Source organism: Onychostruthus taczanowskii, unplaced genomic scaffold (assembly GCF_017590055.1).
Source record: "Onychostruthus taczanowskii isolate IOZ18803 unplaced genomic scaffold, ASM1759005v1 scaffold17, whole genome shotgun sequence".
NCBI classification, from domain to species: Eukaryota; Metazoa; Chordata; class Aves; order Passeriformes; family Passeridae; genus Onychostruthus; species Onychostruthus taczanowskii.
This window is the reverse complement of record NW_024498906.1, coordinates 14,420,454-14,441,273: the sequence shown is the minus strand read 5'-3', so window position 1 is coordinate 14,441,273 and position 20,820 is coordinate 14,420,454. Positions and strand designations below refer to the sequence as shown.

The 20,820-nt window shown below is 43.1% G+C and overlaps 1 protein-coding gene across 1 annotated transcript in view; it reads right to left on the bottom strand.

Annotated features, from left to right (window-relative positions):
• Window positions 1-8,864: 8,864 nt before the first annotated feature.
• Window positions 8,865-20,820, bottom strand: part of UMODL1 (uromodulin like 1) — a 76,844-nt gene continuing 64,888 nt past the window's right edge. Inside the window, exons 12-18 of the mRNA XM_041399715.1 lie at window positions 18,099-18,367; window positions 17,003-17,145; window positions 15,214-15,450; window positions 14,188-14,347; window positions 11,511-11,602; window positions 11,452-11,455; window positions 8,865-9,038 (exon numbers count right to left, since the gene is read on the bottom strand). Coding sequence (XP_041255649.1) covers window positions 8,865-9,038; window positions 11,452-11,455; window positions 11,511-11,602; window positions 14,188-14,347; window positions 15,214-15,450; window positions 17,003-17,145; window positions 18,099-18,367 — 1,079 coding nt within the window. The remainder of the gene's footprint in view (window positions 9,039-11,451; window positions 11,456-11,510; window positions 11,603-14,187; window positions 14,348-15,213; window positions 15,451-17,002; window positions 17,146-18,098; window positions 18,368-20,820) is intronic.

Sequence of the window (20,820 nt, the reverse complement as noted above, 5' to 3'; positions counted from 1 at the left end):
CACTGGAAGTGGTTTCTGAGAGCCCTGTTCAACCTGGCCTTGGACACTTCCAGGATTGAGGAATTCTGGAAGCTTCTCAGGGCACGCTGTGCCAGGGCCTCCCCCCCTGACAGTGACCTCTGCCTGCCTTGGGTACCCCGTGCCACTGGCACCAGCACACGGCCAAGCAATGGCAGGATCAGCAGAAAAATAAAGCCCAGACCCTGTTGGCAGGAGGGAAAACAGTTTCTCTGTGGAAGGCCTGGGACTGGGTGGCTGATCCTCAAGCAGGGCGTCTCCAGGAGGAAGGTGTGTTTGGTCAGCTGTGACCTCAGAGGATGGGGTAGGGACTGGGTGGCTGATCCTCAAGCCAGGATGAAGGTGTGTTTGGTCAGCTGTGACCTCAGAGGATGGGGTTTTGTCAGCTGCCAGATTCCTGGTCTCTGCCAGTTCAAATCCCTCTGAGCATCCATTGAAAGCAGCTGCTTACAGCGGTACAGTGAGAGGGGCTGCTGGGGACTGCAGATCCTCTCCTAGGAGAGGCCAAACTCCCAGCAGAGGGCTCAGAAAACTGGGAAACAGGTACAGAACATGAACTCACCTGGCTGTGCTGAGTGGATCAGTCAAGGCTGTGTTGGCAGCAGTAAAAGTGCAGTAAAAACTTTCCATGAGATTTTACTTGGGCATGTTAATAATGGAAGGTTGGTTGGGCACCACGAAGCACTTACTAACTCCAGCAGCTGTAACTGCAGATTTTTTGTGTAACTAGACAGAAAACCTGAGTAAACCTGTGTCAGTAAATGCAGAGCATGGCTAAGGGATGCTCTAGTTTAGCAGGGTCAGTCTGATTCCCCAAGGAAGTGCTAAAATAGAGACAGATCTGTCTGCATCTTTATGGAGACTGGGAAGGAAAACAAACTCCAAGCAGGTGACTTTAGAGCACTGACACAGTTTGTTCAGCTGACAGTCCCTAATACCTATGCCTCAACAAACAAAAGCTGTACAATCACAGAAATAATTTAAGGCTTTTTTTCATCCTTTATTCTGTCTCCTGCCTCATCCATCGTTGGCCAAATGCAGCAGGAATTCCAGCAAGAACCTGCCATGAAGACTTACCTGAAATATCAGCAACTTGCACAGAAGGAGGTTGTATTTTCACTCAGCACCCCACTTTCAAAAAACCCAAGCACCATCACATTAACTTCAAAGTGCATCTCTTACTCTTAATTTTGAACTTCCTTGAAAAAGTTGAGCAGATGCCTGCCCAGGCCTGAATGAAGGCTGCTGGGAGGGAAATGTGTGTCACATCTTGCTCTCAGTGACAAGTGCCAGGGGCAGTCACAGCAGCTGAATGGATTTGAGTGGCACTGGGGAATTCAAAGCAGGAGGAGCAAAGATGCAGCACCCCAAGACATGGCACAAACATCAGCACCCCAAGACATGGCACAAGTTGCTCATGTGGATGGGATGCAGCAGAGGAAGGCAGTGAGTCAATGGCAGAGGCCACCCCAGGTGCTCCTTTCTCTCCTTTCTCTGGCTTTATCCCATGAAAATCCCAGTTTAAAAAATTCAATACTGGGAGAAGTGCTAGAAATAACAAAGCTGGAAGATGCCAAACATTCATTTTCTCAGGGAGGCCACACAGTCTGTATAGGGAGTACCAAAAGAGGCACAGAAGAACATAGGAATTGTGTTGTCTTTGGGAGTGCTGTGTCACAAGAGAAGTGCAGGATACAGGACATCCAAGATATAGGACAAAGACTCAGCGTGGACATCCTGGCTTTCTGAGAACTCAGGTGACAGCTAGATGTCCTTTCAGGGAAGAGAATAAACTTCACAAGGTCATGCTTCTCACTGATCTTTCAGAAAACAGATGTGCCTTTCTCCTGCTCAGGAATTCGATGTCACAGCTGTAGCCAATCGAGTGAACAAAAGGAGAACAGGTAGTCAGATAAATGCTAACAGGTAGTCAAGTAAATGCCAAGAAACTCAGGAAATTTGCAGCAGTATCTACCATTTCCTGTGACTAAGCCAGCTGATTTTTATAAGGGCTACAAAACGTAGTCTCGAACAACTTATCAGCTGAAAATCTTTCTGGGACAATAAAAACATGCCCAGAAGCAAACAGCATCTTGTTCAGCTGTAACTCCTGATGTATTCCTTACAGACACACACAAAGGCGGGGCCCCAGAGCTGCTCTGTAAAAATTAAAGTTGGATTCGGAGGCATTCTGAATTTCAGTTCATCCATATTTTCACTTTTTTGGCTGAGCAGCCCAGGGGACACCTTTGCTCACTGGGCAGGTGTGGTACAATTCAATGTGCTGGAGTAATCCTGAGAACACCATTGCCATGCAACACTCAGTAATTAGCCTCTCAAGGCTGGCACCAGAACAAACACACGACCCTTCTGTCTCCATGTACCAATAATAGCTGCATTTGCTCAAAATATTGCTGTGAATCCCTTCCTTCATCTTTTCAAATTGCCAGATGCCAAAGGCAGCTAATAAATGAGGGCACTGTTTGTGGCCAACATTCCATATCAAAGCTCCAGACACCCCGAGAGGCAAAGCCAGACATTTCCTGAGTGGATTTGCAGAGTTTCAGTATTGCTGAGCATAATCCATGAAGAATCCACACTGTCAGTAGTGTTATTAGCTGCCAGCACGTTCCCAAGGATGAAGTGATATTGTTTGCTGGAATAATTGCACCTAAATGAAAATTTTACTCAAATGTCTCTGTCAGGAAGGCAGGCTCTTCTTGGAATTCAGAGTCACCTTCACAGTCCTGGAGGGAGCAAGGTTTTTTGGGATGGATTGGTGTCAGCCTGCTGAGAATGCAGCTCCTCATATCCTACTGAACCATGTCTGATCTGCCTCCAAATACCAGTGAAAGCAGCTCCAGCATGCCACCATACCCAGAGGTCCCAAGCACTCCTCAATCAATTATTATATCCATTTTTTCCTTGGATTTTCCCAAAGGCTTGATCCAGGTGAGGAAAAAGTAAAAGTCCTATGCAGCAATTTGCCAAATATTCACTGCATCAGCAATAATGCAACCAAAGCTAATTTTCTCTTCTCGTTTTCCTTAGGTTCTGGTCCTCCTCAGAGTTACCTGTGGCAAAACCAGACACCTAAAAACTCAAAGAAAAGCAGTTGCCAAATGATTGTGTTCTTTATGGGCTTAAACAGAAATATTGTGGAAGAGAAATGCCACTTTCCTTTTGAAATTGATTACTTCTGCTGTAAAGCAGGAAAAGGAGAAAACCACTGTTTAAGTAAAGGTTTATTACTTCACCTGTTCCTACAAATACTTGTAATTTTCCAGAAGGTATTAAATATTTTTATAAGTGAGAAAATTACCTAGGAAAAAGCACTTTTACTAATATTTCCTCTGTAAGAGGAGAGGAAAAAGGGGAAAAGGTGAGTTCAAATTGATCTCTCTGCACTGTAAAATTGCAGTGTTCCTAAATATGCTTAACTTTCCCTAAAACACACCTAAACAAACAAAAAGACAGTTGGATAAAACTAATATTTTTTCAATTCCTTACAGTTATTATTTTACCAAATCCAGTTTCTAAGCAGAAACACTCATTTACCCCATCCTTCATCACAGAGAGGACTGAACACCAGCTGATTTAAAGGGAATATTGTGAGGGGATGTTTTGAGATCCATTGCAAGCACTACACCAGTGTTTTATTTGTGAAACTTCCATACAGAATTTCAGCTTCGTTGCTCTGACCTCTTCCTTGCCATCTCCAAATATTCTGGCTTTTTCTCAATTCTTCTTTTACACTTGCATTATGTTTATTTTTAGTGTGTAAGTGTTTGTGTTAGGTCTCTGAAACTCTTCCTTCTGTGGATTTCAGAGGAAAAAACACTGGGGAATGGAGGGCAGGAGAGGCAGGGAAGGGAATTTGCTGCTTGTGGATCAGGGAAGCCATTAGGAGGCTCTCTGCTCTAGGCTTTTGACTAAATCATACTCAACATCGTGGTTTTAGATCAATTGCAGCCAAACTTTCCCAGTTCCTTTGTTTCCTTCCGCAGCCTGCAAGAAAACTTTCCAAACAGGCATTGAAAAACTGTCTTGTTTATATTTTAATGGATGCACACCACTGGCCCCAAGTGCTTCTTAGGAAACAGTGTGAGAAGCCAAAACTAAATCTTTATTCCTCTATATTTTCCATCCATTGTTTCTAGAGCCACTGCTTAATTGAAAGAACAAAATATGGGCAATGCCAAATTGGACAGGGGAAAAGCAGCTCAGGGATTTGAAAGCAATCAGGGAGGCTCTGGGGCACAAAGAGGTTAATTTCTTAATCTAAAAGTGATAGTACAAAAAGAGAGGAAGCGTTACTACACCTGTTGCTTTCCAGCATAGATAAAATGAATGCTGGGGGGTTTGTTTTTATTTATATGTTTATTTGTTTACATTTATGTTTTTAAATAGTAAAATGCCAGCATTGGCAGCAGCCTGGGCTGCAGTGATCATGTCCTGGTGGTTTTCACAATGTTACTACACCTGTTGCTTTCCCGCAGATAAAATGAATGCTGGGAGGTTTGTTTTTATTGATATGTTTATTTGTTTACATTTATGTTTTTAAATAGTAAAATGCCAGCATTGGCAGCAGCCTGGGCTGCAGTGATCATGTCCTGGTGGTTTTCACAAGCCTGAGGTATACAGGCCAGGCAAAGAATCAGAACACTGAATTTTAGAAGACCAAACTTTTAGTTGTTTAAGGAATCAGTGGATGGGACTGCCTGGACAACTTCCTTCAGGGATAAAGGAGCTGTGCCACTCTTTAAGAACATATTTATTCAAGCAAAGAGCCTCAATTCTTCTTTTGGAGCAGCTGTCAGAGCTGTGCAAGTGAAGCACCTGGGGTGGCTGGTGTGACAGTAGTTTCAGGTTGAATCACCACATTGCTGCAATAAATTGGACTGGGAATGCTGAATGCTCTTTTGGTTGTCTTTGCTGAAAAGGATGAAACTAAAGTGTGTTTACCCTTTGTAAAGATGAAGAAAGAGCCCCTTAGGAGGTCTTTTCTCTTGCAGTTGGTGGAAAGTGCAGTCCACTGGGGTTTGGATAGGTCCTGGGTCACGTTTTCAGTGATTTCTGAACATTATACTGGTACTGGAGCAGTTCAGAAGCTGCCACATCCACCAAGTGCACATCTCTAATACCTGTGACCAAATCACACAGGAAAACAGTACAGAAGTCAACAATAAGTTACAAGGCTGCTTTTATTAAGATACCAAAATTCCTATAAACAGACTCAGTCACAAGTAACAGTTTCTGCTGAGCGTGCAAGGTCTCAAATACAAGTTACTGGTTGACATTTCATCCTGAGGAGTAGTGCTCAGCTTTTGAAAATGGCATAGCTCCACCAAAATCAGCAGGCAGATCTCTAATTCTGTCACCTCCAAGAAGTTCAGGATTGTAAGTACTAAAAACTAGAAAAATATTTATAGTAAAATAGCTGATCCTGTCACTGAGTGCAGAAGGCAAACATATTGCACATTTGACAGCAAACTGAGCGAAAGTTAAGAGACTCCTACACAAGAACTAATGGTTATGGTTGTCCAAAGAAGCTGGACACTTCCCCATCCCTGGAAGTGTCCAAAGCCAGGCTGAGCACCCTGGGATAGTGGAAGTTTTCCTGCCCATGGCAGGGACTTGGAGGTAGGTGGTCTTTAAGGTCCCTTCCAACCCAAACCATTCAATGATTCCACATTCATCAGACTAAGACTGCAAAGGTAATTTATAGTTTCACCACTTACAACTAAATGGATTTTTAATTTTTTTTTTTATCAGGATCTGGTAACTCTTATTTCTATAAGGAAAAGACAAGTCAAAGTGTCTCACTCCTTATAGAGTCACTTCAATGTAAAGCAGAACGCAAATGATTACTCTGAAATTTATTGATATATTTAATAGGTATATATAAAAGCTCTAAATCAGTACAACCTTTTGCAAAATGTGGAAATCTTTTACCCAGTAATCTTACTACCTAATGGAAATTGGACTAGGAGGATAGAAAAACCACTTTCCTATGCTATTCTGTACCCAAAAATCAGCACCTCAGTGCTATAACTACTTAGAAACATTCATGACTTCAAGCTAAGCACCATTTTCCACTAAGAGTTATTTATAATGGTGTCCATTGAGCTTAAGGAGGAATTTATTTATAAATTCCTAAGTTAGATGTGACCCAGGCACAGCAGATTATCACTGTGTAGGAGGAGTGACTGCAGCAAAACAAGGGGCTGGTGGGACAAGTTATTGACACCTCTTCACCTCCCATCTTCCAACACACTCACTGAGGTGGAGATTTGGGGCAGCAGAGAAGAGCAGCCCAGGAAAGAGCCCTGCAGGGGATGCTGACTGCATACAGAGATTTTTGCTCCAGTTGATCCAGCTGACCAGACTGTTGTTGTACCCAATGGACCGTGTAAAGTGAGCCTGTGCTGCTGCACTGATGGTCTTGCAGCCAGGCAAAAAATTCAGGTCAAATTTAGAACTCTTCATTTGCAATTGGAGAGCTCTCTTAGGTGGGCAGCAGTGTGTGGCTTGACTGTACAACCATTAGGGTCTAACTGAGCTGAATACACAGGGACCAACTGATTTATCTGGAAAAACATGGGCTGCCAGCAACAAACATAACTTCTTTTTTTTTTCCCTTCTTTTCCACTGAAGCCTTGTCAGTTACAGAATGAATCAAACTTAAAAACTCATGCTGAAGAACACCCTGAGCAGGTTAAGCCCCAGATCCACAGTGGCTTTTCCTTACTTGGTGGCAAGTCCAATGCTTGTTCCCCAGCTTCTGTATACCTAAGGCGTTGCAGTTAGCTCTTCAACGCTGGTGCAGCTCAAAGTTTCAACCTCACCCTGAGTAAACAGCAAACTACAGACTGAAAAAGAGATCTCTCTGAGGGTTTGCTGATTTACTTCCTTGAATATCAATGGAAACATGCAGCTTGACAATATTAATGGCACAAGTGATGCTAAGATGAGCACATAGTGATCTGCCACAGTGAGAAAACCAGATCTTGAAACTCAAAAAGAGACACAGATGTCTTTGTTTTCTTCCCTTCTATTTTATCAGTGGAAAAACTGCCAAAATTCACTTCAGCCTGGAGCTGTTGTCACAAAGAAAGGCAAGAACCAGATTTCTAAGAAAAAAGAGGTGCAGGGAAGAAAGGGGATATAGAGGCTTTTTATACATTACATTAATTTGAAAGAGTCAGTGATGTGTAGAGCAAGGAAAGCAAATATTGAGTGAAGACAAACTTCAGTTCTCCATGTGATGAGACATGATCCCACTAGAAAAAAAAATATAAACCAAATTAATCAGGATTGAGACAGGCAATCAACTCCCTTCCAAAGACAGTGGATAAATAGGACAGAAGAGCTGAGTAGTGCCAGCTCCAAAATGGAGCCATCAGCTGAGGTTCCATCATGATGTAGAATTGTTATGAGCCTGACAAGATCCTTTATGCTGCAGCATCTTTGCACAACTCCAGAATTCCCATTACTACGAGGTATTACTCAGGAGAGCAGAATGATGAATGCAAGAGAAGCCATTCTTGCTCTGTGGAGAGACTCAGAGATGTCATGTGCAGGTTTTAATTCAGTGAACCTCAATATGCCTTTTTTGCTGGGTTCTGGCTCCATGGTGGGATTTATGATGGAACTACAGCTGCTGGAGTTGCACCAAGGAGTCCCAGGTACCTTCCCTTGGGGCTCCTGGCACATCCAGCCCTTGGGAAGGCACCAGAGCATCACCCTCACCTGCAGCCATCTCCCAGGAGCTGCCCAGAGATGGGTAAGAAGCCTTGGGATGAAAGAGATGGAAATACAGCAAAATGTGACCAGTCAGGAGTTACAGGCAGGAAGCTGGGGTAGTGCTCCCTGCCCTTTTCCTGGGGTGTATATTAAACACTGCTGTGCTCAGTGAATTGGAATGAATTATCTGCAAATGCCACGGGCATGTGTCCAGTGCATTTACTGAGGCCATGGCGTTGTCCTGTGGGAGGCCTGCACCAGGGAAGGGTCACTGACTAACTCTGGCAATCATGGCAAATAAACCCTTTTCCAGGAACAGAATTCCATCCACAGCAAACATCCTTGAGCTGTGAAGTGGTGTTAGGTGTTGTTCCTCAGCCTGCCAGCTTTCTCACTTCTCCCTCCTCCCCTTAAAGAGACAAGCATGCAAGTGATGCTGAGCTGCTAGAACAGAGTAATTTTACAGAAAAAGTGCTGAATCCTGTGGTATCCTGAAAAAGTGTTTCATTCCCAAGACCACGTGGCAGTGGTCAGTTCTCCTCAGAGCTGTGTTTTCAGACTCTCTGCAGGCACGTGTAAGCACTGCTTATGCATCTCAATACTTCAAGCTCTTTATGTTTAACATCCCACTACTTTCTCAAAAAAATCTCAAAAAAATAATAATGAAGCCCAAGCTTTTGCAGAAAGAAGTAACTTTTGAGGAAAATTTATAAAGAGAGTGGCAAAGTTTCTCTCCTTTATTACACTAGTCACTGATTTAAACCCAAAAATTACATGGCTTTTTTGTGGAAATGCTTATTGGTGTTTTCTAAGGTGATGTGTCATTTACTCTGACTGAGATCAAAGCCATGAAGGAAGATGAAGAACAAAATGCTGTCTTCCTCCCCTTGTAGTTTGCATCATTTGAAAACAGGGAAGAACAGCAGGAATTTCTTTCTTACTTGTATGGCCTTTACCCACAGCAAAAAGGATAGCAGGTTCAACTATTCTCATATAAAAGCTGGTCATCTACAAGTATTTCACCATTTCAGAACGAGATAAACAGCTAAAAAATGCAACTGGTCATAATTGAGTACTTACAGGTGGTAACCTGTGAGTCACTACTCATAGAACACTTGGTAGCTGAAGTTGTCAGGCTTGATGCTGAGGTTGTACCTTCCTGTCTTTCGCTGGTACTGGAAAATGAGAAGGGTCACAACTCCCAGCACAAAACCAAACACAGCAAGGGCGATGAGGATGATGTATCCAATTCCCATTCCAGCCTCCTTCTCTCTCTTGGAATCAGATGCTAATAAATAAATAAATCAAGAGGTGAAAGAAAAAATCTTGAAATTCCTAAATCTTGAACTGTGGAGAGAAACAAGCCCTGCCTGTTAATTAGCCAATGTGCCAGTACAGAAGTGTCTACAGCTGTGCTACAGAAGTGTCTCAGCCTTTTGGGGAGGGTGCTTCTCATGAAAAGGGTGTGAGGACAGACCATGTTCTCTTTTTACACACCAGTGTAGAGTCCCTGCAGACATGAGTGTGATTTTCAGCTAAAGTAAGAGTTAAAGAATTAGTACTGGTGACTTTTTAAAATGCTGCCTTACTTTCACAAGTACTTTAGAGATGGAGTATTCCCCTATCTGAATCCTGCCTCCATTCATTTATGATTATAAAAATGACTTGATTTGCTTTTATCATCTATGCAACTGTTCTTCAAACACAGAGTATTTGGGGAAGGATTCCCTGTGTCTGCTGGGTCTCAAAGCTCCCAGCTGAGCCAGCAGAGATGTGGCTCAGTGGAGTGACACTGGCTTGGTCACCACGAGCTCAGTGTTGCACCTGAGCAGGGATTGGAGCCAGCTGAGCAGCCTGAGGTTGGCTGCAATGTCTGCACAAGCCTGGCAGACAGGGCACAGGACCTGCAGGAGACCTGTGCTCTGCTGGAAGAGCACCCACACTCAGAGGGGAAGCAAAGAACGACCCAAATGCCCCAGTGTGGCAAAAGTCAAGTCCCACATGTCCAAGGCACCACAGATCACAGACAGAAAGTGTTCCCCTAGTTCCCTTTGAAACATTCCATACATTTGTCCAAACCTGCAAGCAGAAACCCCTCTCCCTTTATTATTATGTCTGTCTTCATGTTTGTACAAGTTCTTATAATTCCTTCCTGCAAGGGCTCTATGCACCTACAAAAACCTGCATTTGTTTGCTTACATTTTCAGGACAGCACTTGTTTTGCCAAGCACTTGTGTGGTACCCGAGGTACACAGAAGATAAATATCACTGCACACACACCTGCAATTAGAGACAAGGTTTTTGGCCAAAGGGCACTGCTGGCAGCCACAAAGGTCAGTAAGAGCAGTGCTCAAGCTACAGACACCCAGGGCATCATTCCAAGACAGGCCAAAGCAGTGCTGTGTAATATATTCAGTCTCATTTTTGAATTTCAGCATAAAACAAAGGAATAAAGTAGAACATGAGCAGTGGAAATGGCAGCCTGTAGCCAGACACAGAGCAGGCCCTCCTGGGGATGAGTGGCCTTTGCCATAACATATGATCAAGTGTTGGCAGAGAAGGTCAAGCTTTTCATATTTCACTGCAGCATTTACAGCTGTTCTTACTGACATCATCATTCATGTTATCCCTTTCAACACAGAGATATAGATCACTTAAAATGTGGGGTGATTATCCAAACTAGAAATAAGATACAGCATTCAAAAGTGTCACCTTTGCCTAGAAATCAACTTAGCACAACTCAGAGAAGGCTCCCCTCACCAGAGGCCCTTTAGGGAAATAACCATTTTTCAAAATTAGAAATGAATCAGGATCTCCAGCAAAAATGGGAGCAAGAGCTACTTGTTGTAAGAGCTAAACAAAGAAAGCTGCATTATTTGCTTTATATTTTTTTTAAAGAACTAATTCAGAAATGAGCACTGAGGGTCTATTTGAACAGACCATGTAATGGGAGAAAAATACATTCTTCTAAGTCAGAGTCAGTTCTTAGGTCCAAAAGAACATTATGAACTGTCTGTTTATGGCAGCCACGAGTTAACACTCTGGTATTGGTGAGGCAAACCACCCTCAATGAGTGTTTTATTTTAAGTTATAAATGTAAAGCTGGAGGGGGCCAAATGACTGAAAACATGAGAGACCAAGGGTGCCCTTGAAAGCATCACTCAGGTTAAATGCAGAAAAAGCAGGTGCATAACAAATCAGACTTTGCTTGTCCCTGGTGCTGCTGTTTGCCCTCAATTAACCTGCACTGCACCAAATTAACCAAGGGTGCTGGGCATCAGCTGTGCTCTGCCACTTCCCCTCACCACGGTAATCAAGTCAGTAGCAGGGAGCCAAAGGAAACACAACAATAAAATCTCTTACATCCTCTGATTTGGGACTTCAGAGCCCCAAAATAATTGCAGACTAACAGCAGTGTAAACACTTGGAAAACCGATTGCAATCTGAAAAATCGTCTCCGCTTTCACACCTTATAATTGAAATAATAGTTTGATTTTGTGGTTGTTGCACTTGCTACCCTGTGCAAACAGCCACACAAAAGCACTTTATCTTCCTTTCTACATTCCCTTGACAACCTGACAGTCCCTGCTCTGAGGAGGGCACGTGCTTCTCCACGCTGCCACGTGGCTCCAGCAGGAATGCCTGCTCCCAAGGAATACAGAGGGGCACAAAACCCCTGTGTGTCACAGGCCTTCGGGTTCCTTTGCCAGCACAAAATAATCCTGGCATGACAGTGTGTTCTCAACTCACCAGTTGATTTACACAGGGGTCCCCAGGATGTTCTGTGCAGGGCGATGGTTTCTCCAGCCTTCAGGAGCCGAGCCCTCGCATGGCACCTCTGCAATTCAAACTCCAACAAGTCAAGAGGCTTACTAATTCAAAATACAGAACCTTCTGATGAGCCTGTGAAAGCCCAGGGCTACTCTCACCATCCAGCTTTTGTTTCTTAATGTTATGCCCTGTTAAATTGAAATTAGCACCAAAAGGAAGTCGAAAAGAAATGGCATCAGGGAAAAATCAGTATAAAATTTGTAATTATCACACTGGAACACACTGCTGTGAACAGACATTTCACACAGACAGCCATTTCACCAACTTTCTGCTTGTTTCAGAGAAACCTTATGGGACAATTAATTTATTACTAATGCCAGGGTTTTGCAAGCACTTTTGTTTGGATGTTTGTGCTGCCCATGGCAGGCACAGCAGATGCTGCAACCAGCAACCAGCAAAAGCAGCAGCAGCTTTCAGACCCTGCCTAGCCATGTGCCATTCTGAATCTACCCACAGCTTCAGTGACAAGAGAACCATTAATCTGGGAACTACAAGGCTGAAATCCCTGTCCTGTGGGATGCTGGGGATCAGCTGCTCTGTGTGAGCAGCACTTGCACAGACACTTTCTGTGCACTTCTTCCTTTTTTTTTTATTTGTTTGCTGCCTTTTAAGTTTTAAGTCACAGCCCAAAGCTCTCAGATGGGAACCAAAACCTACTGACATTATTCAAAGGGTACACTGGCTCTCCTGGAAGGGCACAAAAAACCCCAGAGAAGTGGCAGCATCATACCATGACCAGCAAAATCAGCAGAGTGCCTTACCAGCTTGTTTACCCCAGAATGTCCCATCAGTGTTACCAGTTTGGCTGCACTGGAAAACCTCTACAATCCACTGCCAGCAGCAGTGTCTTCAGCTGGGTCAGCACCCAGAAAAACACCCATGTGGTTATTTATGACTTTGGTCTGCTCTCAAGTAGCTTTCCCAGGTAGCTGAATCTGTTAGAGAACACATTTATGTAGTTGCTCCTTGGTGGCAATGAATTTTTGGTTCCACGTGGCCATGGAGCAGCCACATTCCACCAAACATCTGCATGGTGGTGGCACATCACTCCTCTTCCCATTCAAAGTAATTTTTCTTACTCATTTCTTACTGCTTTTGTCCTCAGCCAGTCCATTTTTTTCAGCTCTAACCTTCAGAGCACTTTACTCTCTTCCAAAGAGAAAACAAGGAATAAATAGACTGAGTAAGAAGAAATAATACAAGATGTAAATATTGAGTGTGTGGATGAAAAGCTGAGCTAAACCTGCCCTGAAGCAAGTCACTATTCCCCAGAGTAACAGATCAGAGGGTCAGATCCCAGACCCAGGGCACTTTCCCAGCCATCTTACATTATTTACAAATATCCTCTGTTCTTGCTCATCTTCCTTGATCTCTGCACTTTCTGCAGCTCCTCCTCTCTTCTTTGCAAAAGCCATTGCTCACCCTGTGTAGATGTGCCTGGTGCTTGTCTTCCCCACATCACAATTTAGCCTCAATCGAAAATACTGAATTCACTGACTTCTCACAGGGGTAAATTTTGCATAGGAGAAAGAACAATGCATCCTATATATATTTATATTCATACTCAGCTGCAAAACTGAAGCCATCTTACCATTATCAGTCCTGTTTCCTGTCCCTACTTTTTTTTTTTGTTTGGCTTTTTTTTAATCTGGAGGAAGTCTTATACTTTGAGAAAGGAAACAAGCATCTTCTGGTAGCCTTTTAAAATCCTTTAGGAGGAGATCATTTGCTTTATAATGAGTTTAAACTGTTTTATTTAGAGCTAGAGGAAAGTGTTAAACAATGGGGGAACACCAAACTGCTAATGAAAACATCCTTGATAGAAAAAGAGCCAGGAAGGTTGGCAGAGGAAGAGGAGAATTCCCAAGTGTCTGCTAGTAAGAAAAAAAGCCATCAGTTAAACATATTTTTCCTTATTTCTATGGTAGCAACAGATTTTTAGATAAAGCTGTGTATCACTTACTTGCAAGTAAAAAGAAACAATGCAATGCTTTGTAACAAAGACAATTAAAAACTGCAGTTCTTATCAGAACATGGCTTGGATTATTGCTTTAAAAAGCAATCGGGCTTTAAAAAGCCATAATAATCTCTATTAAAGTCACAGTCCTAGAAACTTAATGACACTGAGTTTCCTTTCCTGGCACCTAAACTCTCTGTTGAAGAAGCAAATCTGTATGAGATAAGAAAAAAAAAAGGACAGAAAATATATAAATTTACTCAGACATTCTTCTGACACTGCTACTCTGGGAGTTCCTATTTTGTGACACATCCATCTGAGCTGATACTTTTCTACCTAGCTTAATTCCATGGCTTTTTAGTCATCCTTAAAATGAGTGAAAGGTCCAGTTCTCAGGTTCCCCAGCTCTGTGCAAGCTCCATCCTTTTTCTAGGAGGAAAGCTGATACTTCCATATGGTTGTAGTGTTTCCCCACTCCTCTCTGCTCTCAGCAGAGAACAAAAGAAACCTCTAGAGTTATTTTAAACCTTGTTTGAAAACATTACTCCTTCCATCCCACTGCAGGACTCCATATGCACTGGGAAAAAAAAATTTTTGGGGGGGGGGGAAATAGCATATCAGAGCAAATCACTTACAGTCCTGCAGGTGCTTCCTGGTGACTCCATACAAATACGAATTCTGCAGTGTAAGTAAACCACAGAGTTGTTGACAAAGGAAAAAATTTTCATCTTAAACTGAGCTTTGCTTGAATTCCCATTTTCCAGCAGCGTGGTGTAAGTATTTGGGATGGGACAGCTGAAAAGGGAGACAAAAAACAAACAGCAGCTAAGGCTAGAGAAGACAGGTTTTGGTTATAGAACAGAATTTGGGTTTTAAAGTTTTCCTTCCTTTAGGAAGTCACAGCCAGACCCTTCATGAAGCAGCTCTGGCAGTGCAGTGGTGATAAGGGGCTGTTTGCTGCTTTATTCCCACAGTAACCAAGTGGAACAGGAGCTGTGAGAAGTGGCTGAAGAGCTGGAGAAGGAGGGAAAGAGTAGCAGAAAGAAGGATTTAAACTTGGCTTCACCAAACACAAATTGGGAAAAACCTCAAACTTAAAGGACTAGATTTTGTTACTGAGCAAAATTATTAACCTGTATTTTAAGGTGAGCCTAAGAAATATGACATTGGGGTGAGAGCAGGAATCCAGACAGGAACAAACCTCCTCTTTCACCAGAGGCTGCTCTATTATCACATGTGAGGAATTAAATAACCTATTTCTTTGTTGACAAGAGGCACATAAGCTCTTGATAAAGCTGAAACCACAGAGAAACCTCTGAACCATAGAGTAGGAGATAAAGCACCCACTTCTCAAATGCTCTTTCACTACTGACTGCCAAAATCACCTTCAAGTGATTTCTTCAGGTTGAAAGCACAATTCCCTCACAAAACTGGAAGGAAGACAACCAAACCCAAAAAACTTTCACACAGCCCTTTGAAATCCCTTTTCATATCTACCTTTCTTATTCAAAGAAGGTGCAACCAGGCCAGATAGAAAGGGACCGTGCATGTGAATGATGAGAACACATGTAAAAGTCATTTAAAATATAACACATTATTAGTCAGTACCACTGTGAGACCTAAGGCATGGCTCATGGTATTTGCAAATGGCATTGCTGTACCTGTTGCTGATAAAAACAAATGCCAGGGGATCCATTGAATTATTGGTTGGAGTGGCCCAGCAGTCAGTGAGAACCACCTTGAGCTGGCTGTCTGCCCTCTGCATCCCCACTTCGATCAGCACATCCTCACTGGCAGAGACGCTGAAATTTTTGGGGACTGGGGAGTTTCCAATAAACAACTGCATTTCTGTTCTGAAGTATCCAGATCCATGCAAATCCTCAAAGATGGTGTAAAGTCTGAAAAATCAATTATCCTTCTTTAAAGACCACAAAGTTGACTGTAAGTTTTTGCAAGTCTTAAATCAGTGCCTGTTTCCCCACATATTTAAAATCTGCAGTCCAGGATGGCAGGACACTGTTCAAAAGGAAGGGTGAAAAAGCACTGAGTTTTCAGCTGGGAAGGTAGAGAGAATGGAAACAAAAGTGGGAAAATCCAAAGGGTGTCTCAGCAATTCAAACAGGGCAGAGAGAAATACCAGGGTGGAGCAGAAGGGGAACAGGGCTATGAGCTCTCTGAGAGCTCAAAATAAGGGCAGTAAAAGCTTAGTGCAGAAAAGAGCCAAGAAAATGAGACAGGGAAAATCTGAACAGAAAGTGAAAGGCATGAGAAAATTATAGAGCTCAAAGAAAAGTGGCCTGACAAAGACTTTGCTGGGGAATAAGAAGGAAGATACAATCTCTGGACAGGGCTAGGAAACAGGAACTGGATTTGGTGCCAATAGTTTAAGCAGGACGACAGGCAGGAGAGGAGGTGCACTTGTATGAAGGGAGGACACTCCCCATGACAGAAAGGCTTGTGCTGTCACATTTTCTGTCAGCACAGCCTTGATTTTCTGTGAAGTGTGGATTTGAGTCCATCTTACTTGAAGGTGGGGCTTCCACAACAAAAAAAGTATTTGCATGATGTATCTTCTGGTTTTTCAAGTTGACCAAATAAGGATTTGTGGGGGGTTAAAAACTGTCATTCTCAGAAGCCACATAGCAATCTACAGGCCCACATCAGGTGGAAAGATAAACAATTGATATGCTCCAAAAGCAGAAAAGTGCTGTTACTGCTACAAGGGATTGCCCAGGAAGGCAATGAGGAGAACAGGAATTCTGACTCCTGAACCTGCAGCTCCCAAAAGTTTATTTCCACCTGTGGTTTAGCCAGGTAAATGATCCAAGCTTGTTGGATCTACTGGCAAGAAGTTGGAGTAGGAAAGAAGCACACAGCAGGGATCTCCTTGGTGCCTTGGACTAGCTACCTAGAGCAGAGGCTAGACAGAGTTACAGAATACAGTGGATATTTATTAAAGGCCTTTAACAGATACACCTTGGGCTGTGCAGGAGCCTGGCAGAGGCTACAGCCAAGAGGAATGAGGGTCATGAGTTTTTTGGGCAGATACAAGTGTGGTCTATTTGCATATGAGAGGTTAATTGTCCAGGTAATGAAATCACATTTCCCTGGTTTGCTTCCCCCCAATTCACTTTTGTTTATACTTTTCAGGCCTGAGGATGTGATGATGACCTTGGTTCTCAGGCCTGGAAGGATTGTTTTGTCTGACCACACTGTGAAGAGAACTTACAAACACTCTATATGGAGTTCAGAGTTACACACTAATGCAGTACAGGATCTGAAAAATATAAAAGCCAAAACTTAAGGCATCATTCTGAGCACAGGACTCCCAGGATGGCAGACTGCTCCCAGTGCTGCCTCTGGATACAGCTACAGCCCCTGGGGGCTTTCCCAGTGCAGCAGCACTCAGCCACACAGCAGAATTTCAAAGCAGAGAGAGTTGTTCCTCACCCTTCTGCAGTGTACCCAGAGGAAGTCAAGACATGGTTTTGAAACACACAGTGGATGGGACTGGCAACGTTCAAGTGGTGGATTATTCCCTGAGCAGAAGCATCATTCCGAAGGGTGGTTCTCACCACAGTAGTAGTCATGTTCTGCAGCACAGAAAGGAAAAAACACGTCAGTGTTTCCAGGCTTGTACCAGAGCTTTCCAGTTTCAGGTGCTTGGGTGTTCCTCATTCTCCTGACAGCAAAAATCAAACAGATTAAGGCTCCAGTATCTTTATTGCTGTACAGGGAGGCAAAGAAAATACACCAGTCTTCCTCCTTTTCCTTTTTGTCGTATCATAGAATCATAGAACTCCACCAACAGCTTTGGTTGGAAGGGATTTTAAAAATCATTAAGTTCCAAATCCTCTGCCATGGGCAAGAACACTTTCCACTAAACCAGATTGCCCAGAGCCTCATCTAACCAGGTCTTGAACAATTCCAAGGATGGGACAATGATCATTCCTTAGCAATGGTCATTGCTCCAGAAGGGAGTTTCTGTACTTTGGCATGGTCTAAACATTGGTTTGGGATCCAAAGAGAGCTGTCACTCTTTGTCCCCACCACTGGTAGCTATTGAAGTATTTGTCAGCATGGGATGATTAAATTACTTTTAAGAAAAGAGAGCTGCAAAGAGAACCCAGAAGAGGCATGGGAGATGACTCTCAGTTTGGACAGGCTCATGAGTTTTGCTGCCTGACCTCAAAGATTCATTCCCCTTCTCTTTGGTGCTTCCCATCACACACTGAGGCAACTTTCCATCCCAGGACAGGGATTTCTTTCTCCAACAGAAGTTCAGCAGCTAATAGACTGTACACCTAGCTAAGGATCTGCCACTGCCTCTCCACTCCTAAGAGAGAAATAAAGCCTTTCTCTTTGGTGCTTCCCATCACACACTGAGGCAACTTTCCATCAGAGGACAGGGATTTCTTTCTCCAACAGAAGTTCAGCAGCTAATAGACTGTACACCTAGCTAAAGATCTGCCACTGCCTCTCCACTCCTAAGAGAGAAATAAAGTGCTCCAGAGCTTGCTGGCATTCCCTTGATCAGAGGACTTACAGTCTCAACTTGGGTGCCACAGTCGCTCCAGCCCGCCTGCAGCACAACGTGGGTGCCATTGCTGGTGCTCACATTGCAGCCAGGCTCCCCCAGGAACAGGGAACTCTCTGGGATAGACTCCTGCTGCAAGAATCTCTTCTGGATGGCAAGGACGATCCTCTCAATCTCACACAACACACTCACAGCGTCTTTAAGGGAAACCTCTTGGGCAGGTTTGACCAGGGGGGTTGGAGATGCTCGAGCAGAAATATCTGGAGTTGCCATGGGATCTGTGGGGAGAGGACTCAGCACTGTGCTGGAGAACATGGTGTCCTCCAGAGCTTTGTGCTCAGCAGGAGAGAAGTCCAGTGAAGCAGGGGAGGAGACATAAGCTGAAGTTTGCAGAGCTGTCACAGGTAAAATTGTGCTGTTCACAGATTTCTTATCTGTCACTGTTGCCTTCTGGCTGGAGGGAAGTGCTGAAGAGTGCAAAAAATAAAGGTACTGTTGTAATTTACGTGTTGAGATTGGTCTCATTAGGCAAAAGCAAACTCTTAGGAGGAAACTCACAGTTACTGGCAGGAAACCAGCTTCTTTTGTTCTTATAACCTGTTCTACTTACTGCCTAAGCTGGGGCTTTTTTTAGAAAGGAGCCCATGAGACACATAAGTGCCCATCAGTAAAGCTGAAGTGCTTTATTTCCTGGCAGCTGCAGTAATCAGTGTGTGACACATGTACATGCAGCTTTTGGAAGATCAGTGCTTGTACAATATTCCCCACTGGAAGCTGCTCAGCAAGTGCTTGTATGTTTTTGCCTGGAGCTGTAGGAGACTGCCCAGTTCTGGCTGGGGGCATCACCAGGATTTGATAAAAACACTGGGAGTTTGGTAAAAAAGCACAGGCTTCATTTGTGACCAGATACTGCCCAAAAGATGGGACCTTGAGCGCTTTGGAAAACTCATTTTGGGGGATGCATGGGACAAACCTCATGTGGCAGCCCCATATTGCAGGTGTGTCCTGAGAGAGAGGAATAAATGTGTCAGAGGCAATCTGTAATGGTTCCAGGAAGAAAAAAGTGAGGGAAAAGGGAAGCACAGGTTCAGATCAATGTGTCTCAAACACCCAACATCCAGCACAGGTCTGGGGTTACATCCTGAGTATTCACTCACCTCTGACTGAGAGAGAATCAAGACAATGAACTCCATTTGTAGGGAAGCACAAACAATGTGTCTCACTGCACAAAACTTCTCTTAAATAATTTTAGTGGCTAAAACATAAAAATACCACCTATTTCCCAAGCAATATATAAAATCTGTACAAATATATCAATCCTTATGGAACTGCCCAGCTTCCAGAAATGCCCCAAATGAAAAAACGACTGATTTGCACAATAAAGGAAAAATAAAAGTTGGAGCTCTTCCAGAGCTGGATTTCCCAAAAGCTTATAATCACATAAAACTAAACAAATGTTGGTATCAGTTGACAAATCATTGTGCCTTCTGTAAAAAATCACATAAATATCTTAGTTAAAACTAAACAAATGTTGGTATCAATTGACAAATCATTGTGCCTTCTGTAAAAAATGTTCCTTATCATTGTGGTTACAAAACCAAATATAAATTACTGAAGAAGGTTAAGAGAATTTAGGAAATTAAAGACCCATCATACATCAGCTAACAAACGACCTGAAGAAAGAGGGAAGCCAGATGAATCAGCTCATAGAAAAATACAGTTTGTAATATCAGCATTTCCTCAGCATTTCCAGCATTTGCCATACAGAGGCAAAGTATTGCCATACCTATCAAGTATTTTCTGTTACTTTCTCTATTACCTCTTCTGTTCCCTCTGCTACTGCTAATGAAAATCACTAAGAATCTTGACAATCTTGTCTAATTTTTGTGGCAAATATGAGAAAGAGAACTCTTAAAAGAACCTTATGGCATTAAATATTAATATAGTACATTCCCACTCCCAAAGTGATCCACTGCCCAAGGGGATGCTTCTAACCCCAGGTGCCTCCTCAGTTTTTCCCCCATTTCACAATTCTGAGGAGATGCTGAGTAAATGCCCAGCATGAGTGAAGCAGAAGGCTTGTGTCACCGGTCCAGGATGCAGTCTAGTTGCTGTCTTAATTTTTACCTGGCCAAAATTTTCATTTTTTAGAGGAAAAAAAACCATGCTTTTACTTCTCTTTCTCTTTCCAAAGTCTAAAAACCAGAGCAAACCAGACCACAGGTGGTACTCAGAAAGCAGCACCAGCCACCTGCTCTGTGGGAACCTGTCCCTGAAACAAACCCTTTGTTTTAGTCCAGGTTTGAGGGGGGCAGGCACTCTACAAAGCACTACCACAAGATAATTCTGATCCTAGTAATTACCAGGATATGTAGCTTTCCAAATTTACAGCTGTAAGTGTAACAGACAAAAAAATTACACAGCAGAGAATAAATATGTTTCTGGAGTATTTTTGCATGAGATTCAAATTGACAGGTTATAGCAACCTTCTTTGGACAAATGGATTGTGTCAGGGACACAGTATTTGGGGTTGTTTGTTTGTTTGTTTGTTTGTTTTCCAGAGGTGACTTGTGACTTCAGCTGCTCTTAGTCAGGAGATTAATGGTTTTTGTTACTTACTCCAATTACATATATAAGAAAAGAAGTTGTACAATCAGCCATCATGCTGGCCTTGGCAAAGTGTGGGCTTCCACCTGAGCTCCAGATCCACAGGTGTGTGAGGAAAACAACT